Genomic DNA, 8392 nt, shown 5'->3' on the forward strand with positions numbered 1-8392 from the left:
TACAACGCCATTTTCTTTGTACTCAGCAAAATATAATCAATAGTTTGCACCACACACACAAAATATTTTGTATACGGAAACGCTAACGTCTCTTCCACGAGTTCATATTTTCGGACGTTACTCGTTACATTCTGGAATCCTTAAAAACCAGTAAGTTCAGGGTTTGTTTATTTGATTTTTTTTCTTTCTTTCTTTTTTCCTCTTGTCTTCAACTCGCGCATCAGAACGCGCGCGCGCACACATAGGTGTGTATATTTCAACATGGGTGTATGTGCGTGTATATATATATATATATATATATATATATATATATAAGATGGGTGTATGTGTGTGCATATGTTAACATCGATGTTTGTGTGTATTAATGCGTGAGTGTGTGTGTGTTTTAATATATATGTATATATATACACTTCATGTGTATGTATATATAAATATGTTATACATACATACATACATACACATATATAAACATTTTCTTGCTGGTGCGAGATTTTTCATTTTAATTTTCTCTCTCTTCTAATTTGAGTTGTTCTATGTTTACAAACGTTTTTTCTTTGTTTTTTCTTTTTCTTTTTTTTTGTAGGATAAAAATATTTGATTTCCATATTTGCCAAAACTAGCTTGGATTTTATTGTTTGTCTGAGCGATCATGTTGTGGATTTCGTCACAGATTCCTTAGAAACACACACACATACACACACACTAACACACGCTCTCACATTATACATGTGTGTGTGTGTATTCACTAAGATTAGGCACGCGGATCTTTGAGTAAGTTGAAGTCATTATACGGGATACAGAATATTTCATAGCACAATACCAAATAGTCAAGAGTTGTCCGTATGTAGTTAGTACACATTCTTTTCCAATTCACTAATATACCGTATTTCATGACGGACTTACCTAAACTGTTGTTTATATGACTACATCACACACAGACACACACACAAACTTATACATATATCTATATGTACGCACACACATAAATGCATATGCATGTATATACGCATAGAAACACACACATGCACTCGCTCGCGCGCGCGATTTTGCCTTGTAGGAATTATATCCTGTGGGGGTGGTGGTGGCTACGGTGATGTCGGGCACGGTCGAAACTTTGACGTAATTATCATCCGTAAAACGCTATACTGAATGTTCTCTCGGTCTCTCTTACAATGAGTTAAGCTACTCGAACCGCTTCATTGATTTTCCCCCCCCTTCATACACCACATAAAAGCTATTCATTTCAGACAATAGTACGGACACCAGTTTTATTCACCTGCTGAAACGAGTCCCCCCCCCCTCCACTCTCCTTTTTTTTTTACCTATTTGTAAATAAACCTTGCTTTTAAAGCTCCTCTTTCTCCGACCCTTTTGTATTTGCCTGTGTGTCTGCTATATCTTCTACTTCTATTACATCTCTGTTTTCTTGTGTTGGGAACCTCACCTCCTGTGATGTCTGTTGCTATGGTTATGTATTCTTAATTGCCAATCAAAAAGGAAACCGATTTTCTAAACATCTCACCTATTTAGTAAGTTGCGCATTACTTGTGATGTGAACCAAGTTCCGTTGATAGTTTCACTGTAAGAAAGCTAACGAATATATTAAATGGACAACGGAACTGTTAATGTCTGCTATTTGTTTTCACTGTGCTTTTCATTAATTCTTTCTTTAGTTCCGATGCCATCTCTGCTATGCGATGTAAACATGTCAGTTCATTTTCCACACTTGAAACTTATATTGCTAGAAGCGGGTCGATTTCTATGGTTGTTGGTTTCAAAATGTGATAATGGATAATAAATATATGGCATTGCATCTGACGGGACGGTTCCTGCTCCAAAAAAAAAAAGCTGAACTGGAGGCTATAATCGTGTTACATATTCAGTTCGATCTTGGTCCAGTTCGTAACTAATTGATTCATCAGGTTGTCGCTTGGACAACCTGCTCACATGCTCAAACATTTGTGAACCACGCGCTTTTACACAATGGTGTGCCTACCTAGCTTTGGTCAGTTTCATTATAAAAGTGAAAATTGTTCAACTCAGTCCACTACTTCAATCAGCCATTCACTTTAGTTTTATCTGAAGATGTTTCCTCATTCATTTCACCATTCTTCCCCGCCTGACTAATTTTATTTATTGAAAGTAATTAAGCCAATGCCGTGTAGATATTGTATTGGTTTGGTTTCCAGTTGTTTAGCAGTAAATTGTCTGCTTTCCAGCTTGACCAATATAACCAGTAGACCTGCATTATTACTTACTGTCTGCTTACATCTGTGACCGTTTTTAACCATGCTACTCCTCTGCGTTTGCCGTTCGCATCACTTACTGCTGCTAGATCTGTGATCTGTCTCTTGTTTTTTTTTTTTTTTTTAAATATATACATTTATATTTCTATTTTTCCCTATTTTGTTTTTCTTTTCACTTTTAGAATTAACTAGTGTCTATAACTTGGCTAGAACTATTGACTCCTACGGCTGGGCACTATCATATTTTTGGTGTCGGCCACTTTTAACTACTGCATTTAAATCTGAGACCGGTTTCTTGTTACAACCAACATACACAGCCGAACTAGGTAGGTAGGTTTATTTTATAATTTATTGCTTTTTTTAATTATTTTATTTTAGTTATTTAGAACAATAATTTTAACATTTTCTTATTTTAAATCTTTTTTTTTTTTTTTTTTTTTTTTTTTTTTAACAATTGTTTTCTACATTCGTTAATGAAGTAATTACCATGGAATGTTAAATCACCGTTAGAAATAAAGCCTTATTGCTTCTCTGGTGCAGATCTCGTCAACTGCCTGGATCACAGGTGGTAACAGCCTTCAGCCCTAACAAACCAACTCCGACCTATCCTCATTATGCCAACCGGATCAATATCGTCACGACAAAACGCGCCCTCCCCCCATTTTCTATCCTACATCTTAAATCTAACTTCATTTTTCTTTCCGGTCAGTTTCATCATCACCATCATATTTATTGTTTTTTTTTGTTGTAATTTGTTTTAATGTCGCAACTTGACAGCTTTTTCACTATTACACTTTGTAATCTAATCTATATCTTCAGTAGATACTAGCTCTAAGCTATGAGTGCTGATAAGGGGAAGTATTCTAGATGGAGAAATCTTTCCATTTTGGCCTGGCATTTAGTAATGATTCCTAAGAATTAGACACTTTTTTCAAGTCACAGCGTCAATTGGTTTTAGAAATAACCACATCGAGAAGATTTCGTGGTGCTTTTAATACATCTCCCAGTCGATCCCGGTCTGTTTTTTTCTTTTTCTCACAGTTCCATTTTAGCACCTTTTTTCAAAAACCTACTAGTTAATACATTCTATTGATTCCTTTATTTACACAATAAAAGATAAAAAACAAGAACAAAATCGACTATCTCTATTCTAACTTGCTTGGTGTTTCCTAGAACATTTATTGTTAAATGTCATTTGGTAAGGGCTAATTCTAACCCCTTATAAATAACTTTTACTATATATATATATAGTGGCTATATATTTAGTGGCTAGACTGGCAATATGACCATCCCCAAGTACAACAATATATATATATATATATATATATATATATATATATATAGTAAATTTCTTTAAAACATGATTATATTTATTCTTACATTAAATAAGTGCTAGACTGTTTGGGTACCTGTCTGATAGGCTGCCTCCTTACTTCGGTTTATCCTCCCAATTTCTCATTAGGTGAGGAAGCCAGCATTCGCTGCCTGCTCATATTCTTCTGAAATCTGCCAAGCATGTCTGCATATATTTTGTTAGTTGGGCGATGCTAACAGTCGGTGATACAGCAGAAGTGCGCTTCACTAGTAGAAAGATGTGTGAGTAGTACTAGTAGTTGCAGTGTGTATCTTCTTGACTGCACCTCCACTGTGGCCTTCATCTTCTCTCAGCAGCAGCGGCACCGTAAGATTCAGTGACCAGAAACCCGTCTTGTATATAATAAACCGTTGCAGTAGTAGTAGTTGTTGCAGAGATAGCAGCATTAACTGCCGCCGCTCCTTGTTACTGCTACTACTTCGATTACTGCTACTACAACTAGTAGTTGCATTATAATTGGTAGTAGTAGTAGTAGTAGTAGTAGTCTTTCCAATATCGATGATAGGAGAGTGGCGGCTGCCGGTCGGCCAGTGTAAGGGCGGAGGGAGAGTGATGGGTACAACTTGATAATGATGCACGTTCTCATTGGCTCACACTGAGTTTCTTTAGAACAGTTTTCCTCCCTTCGATGCATTCTCGTGAGGTATTTATTGAGGTCATTGCTACTGTTGTCATTCATTCAATTATTGATTCCTGTCGTCTTCTTCGTCATCGTCGACCTCTTGCTGCTGCTGCTGCTACTATTACTACTACTGCTGGGGAGAACTGTACTTAGTCGCCGTTCGTTGCCTTAAAATTGCAGCCGTAGATTTACCACGGGATAAATTTTACCAAATGCAGGTTGGTTCTACATTTGTAAGGGTTGGCATTGTAAATTGTTATACGAGATTGTTGTTCAGGTGTTTTTTTTTCCTTCTTCTTCTTTGTCTTTTTTTATTCAGGTGAATGTTGATCTGCTTGAGCAGACGAGAGGCTTAAACATTGAACAAAGAATCTCTTCTTCTTCATTGCTTAACTTGCTTTTTCAGTTGGATTCAACACACATACACACCTGCATATTAAAGTAAAGCATTCTTTGCGTGGTTTCGTTTTTCCCCTAATTCTTGTTTATTAAACCTTTCACAACCATCGCATTATTCAACTATATTCCCTGCACTCTAAAACTGTTCCTTATTGTTTATCCTCTTGGAGCTGTCTAATTAAATGTTGAATTTCTGGCTTTTGCATTAGATATCTAAAGAGTGAACTTACAGCTAGGAAAGATTCCTCAAAATGTCTTCTTGCTCTCTCGTTTCTCTGTGTATCGGTGTTTCTCTTTTAATCTAATAAAACGCCGTCACAGCTTCCCTTTATTTTTGGTATATTTTTTTCTTTATTCTATTTTCTATTTCTTATTTTTTTTTTTTTAATCTTTCTTCAGATTACAAAAGGAGATACAATTATGGATTCGCAAATCATACAACAAAATGGTGGGAACCATTCGCCAATATCCACTGGTACACAGATGGATGATAGAGATAATGTAAGCAAGACAAATTTAATTGTGAACTACCTTCCACAAACTATGACTCAGGAGGAAATACGTTCGCTGTTTGCTAGCATTGGAGAAGTTGAAAGCTGTAAATTGATTAGAGATAAACCAACAGGTAAGCTCTTTTGTCTCTATTTCTGCCTCAACTCCTCAAGATAGTATAAGCCACGCTGAACAATACTACAGATGGCTTGAAGTCGATTATTCTCTTTAGCCAAATTTCGTTTCAATTTTGGGTTTCTGTGATGCTTTCCACTCAGTAATTCGGTTTCAATTTCTTCTTTGTTAAAGAAAATGCTTTCTCTCTCATCTCACCGCTATTATCTCTCTTCAGTGTCTTTCTGTGTTTCGTATCTGCTCCTCTGTCTCCCTCACAAGTATATCCTAGTTGTGTTTTCAATTGATAGCATTGGTGTCTATCAAGTGATTATTTTTGTTTGTTGTAGTAACCATTCTTCATTTGCTAAATATTCTGTTCAGAAATGATGCTAAGTAATGTTTAATTGATGACAGGTGGCTATGTTTAGCTGACTGACTGTTTTAGCCTCAGGCTTGACCAATTTCCTCTAACAGCCTTCATCACGCCACATACAGTAACTTGATTTTCTGCTATCAATCTGCTAGCATTCAGCTACATGGTTTTACTGTAGACCACACTGCAAACAGCACTGGATATTTCTTTGCTCCCACTCTCTCTCTCTCTCTCTCTCTCTCCCTCATTACATTCAATTCTTGTTTGCACTCTCGTTATATTCTCTCTCTCTCTCCCCTTCTTCCCTCCCACGTCACATCATTTCCTCTCTATCTCTTCTATAGTCTCTGAATCATTATTCTCTCATCATTCACACACCCTCTCTTATCGTTATTCTGTCGCTCTTTCTTGTGCTTTCCCATTTTCATTTTCTCTTAACTGCCATTTTCATCCTGTCTTATTTTCTAATTCTCTCTCTCTCTTTTTCTCTCTCTCTCTCTCTTAATTTTTCTCTCTCCCACCCTTATCTTCATTTCATTTGTCTCTCTAATCTTTATTCTCTCTATCTTAAATGCCATTTCAAATATTAATTATCTCCTAATTATTCTTCTTTTTGGCATATTTATTCATTTTCTCCCTCCCACTTTCATTTTCTTTCTTTTGCATCATCAGTCTTTTTCTTTATTCTTTTTTCTCTCTCTCTCCCATCATTATTCTTTGTCTTTACTATTTTCTCATCCTCTCACCAATCTCTCATTTTTACGATATTCCTTTGCTTTTAGTATCACTTTCACTTCATTCTGTCACTTTCATCTCTACTTTCGTTTTCTCCCTTTCATCCTCACATTTTCAATCTTCACTCTTATCTCCACTTTCACTTTCGTTTCCACTCTGCTCAAATTTTCTTTCTGTCTATCTTCTTCATTCTCCACTACATCCATTCTCTCTCTCATTTTTAATATCTCCATTTTTGTATGTAATATTCTTTAAATGTTTCCATTCTCTTCTTGAATTCCTGCATTCTCTCTCACATTCTCTCTCTCTCTCTTTCTCTTTCTTCATTCTCTCCTATCCTCATTCACCCATTCTCATTCCATTCTCTCTCTACCTTCATCATCACCTCCTCTGTATTTCACTTCAATTTTCTCACTTCTCCCTCTACATTCTTCCACTCCTTTCCACCATTGCTTCTCTCATCTTTATTCACTCTTGCTTTCATTCACTCTCTCTCACCCCCCCCTCCTAAATCTCAGGCATTTACACTGTATCCCCACTTTAATTTTCCATTTCCTATCTTCCCTTCAGTCTCTCACTAAATTTTCCTAGTTTCATTCTCTCTCCCTATATGCCTTAACTTCATTCTCTCTCTCTCTCTTCTTTCCCTTTTCTATGCCATCGTTGACTCTTTAATCATCATTCTCTCTCTCTCTTCTTTCCCTTTTCTATGCCATCTTTGACTCTTTAATCATCATTCTCTCTCTCTCTTCACCTCATCCTCATTCACTCTCCCTCACATCTTCATACTTCCACTCTTTCTCTCATTCATTACTCCTCTCCTTTCTGTTCTGCATTTAATGTTTCCCCACTCTTGCATTTTTCTTTTTGTCTTTTAATTTTCTGTCTCCTAGCTCTCATTCAACATTTCCTATGTCCCTCCCATTTTCTCTCCCTCCCATTTTCAACGATGTGGTTTCTCATCGTTATTCTCACACTAACTCATTTTCTCCCTTTTTTTGCTGTTCGATTCACATTCTCTCTCCCCTCCCGTTCTTCATTCTTTTTGCTGCTTTTTTCTCTCCCCATTTTCATGCTTTTCCATCTCTGTATTCAGTCTCTCCCCACCTGATCATCTCCAGCTTTCCCTGTTATTCTCTCTCTCACTCTCTCTCTCTCTCTCTCCAATCTTTGTTCTCCCTCTTCCCTGTATTCTTTCATTCTCTCTATTTTCTTTCTTCTTTCATTCTCTCTATTTTCCATCTGCTTTCATTCTCTCTCTTTCCTATCTTCATTCTCTCTCTTTCCTATCTTCATTCTCTCTCTTCCTTGTCTTCAGTCATTCTCTCTCTTTCCTGTCTTCATTCATTCTCTCTCTTTCCTGTCTTCATTCATTCTCTCTCTTTCCTGTCTTCATTCATTCTCTCTCTTTCCTGTCTTCATTCATTCTCTCTCTTTCCTGTCTTCATTCATTCTCTCTCTTTCCTGTCTTCATTCATTCTCTCTCTTTCCTGTCTTCATTCATTCTCTCTCTTTCCTGTCTTCATTCATTCTCTCTCTTTCCTATCTTCATTCTCTCTCTTCCTTGTCTTCATTTATTCTCTCTTTCCCGTGTCTTCATTTATTCTCTCTTTCCTGTCTTCCTTCATTCTCCCTCTTCCCTGGTCTTCATTCATTCTCCCTCTTCCCTGGTTTTCATTCATTCTCTCTTTCCCCTGTCTTCATTCATTCTATCTTTCCTGTCTTCATTCATTCTCTCTCTTCCCTGTCTTCATTCTCTCTCTTCCCTGTCTTCATTCATCCTTCCTCTTCCCTGGTCTTCATTCATTCTTCCTCTTCCCTGGTCTTCATTCATTCTTCCTCTTCCCTGGTCTTCATTCATTCTTCCTCTTCCCTGGTCTTCATTCATTCTTCCTCTTCCCTGGTTTTCATTCATTCTCTCTATTTCCTGTCTTCATTCATTCTCTCTATTTCCTGTCTTCATTCATTCTCTCTGTTTCCTGTCTTCATTCGTTCTCTCTCTTTCCTCTGTCTTCATTCGTTCTCTCTCTTTT

General features: G+C 36.9%; 1 protein-coding gene across 10 annotated transcripts in view; it reads left to right on the plus strand.

Annotated features, from left to right (window-relative positions):
- The window catches only part of LOC106867250 (ELAV-like protein 1), a 120425-nt gene that overhangs the window by 57969 nt on the left and 54064 nt on the right, over window positions 1–8392 (plus strand). For 4 of the 10 annotated variants that reach the window (XM_052971119.1, XM_052971122.1, XM_052971121.1 and 1 more), the window contains exon 2: window positions 5042–5267. In XM_052971119.1, the coding sequence (XP_052827079.1) occupies window positions 5042–5267 (226 nt within the window). Of the gene's footprint in view, window positions 1–6; window positions 151–1513; window positions 1530–2428; window positions 2577–4075; window positions 4462–5041; window positions 5268–8392 lie in introns of those variants that run through there. The other 6 variants (XM_052971126.1, XM_052971123.1, XM_052971125.1 and 3 more) reach the window with 6 other exon arrangements.

The sequence above is a fragment of the Octopus bimaculoides genome, chromosome 10, assembly GCF_001194135.2.
Source record: "Octopus bimaculoides isolate UCB-OBI-ISO-001 chromosome 10, ASM119413v2, whole genome shotgun sequence".
Lineage (NCBI taxonomy): Eukaryota > Metazoa > Mollusca > Cephalopoda > Octopoda > Octopodidae > Octopus > Octopus bimaculoides.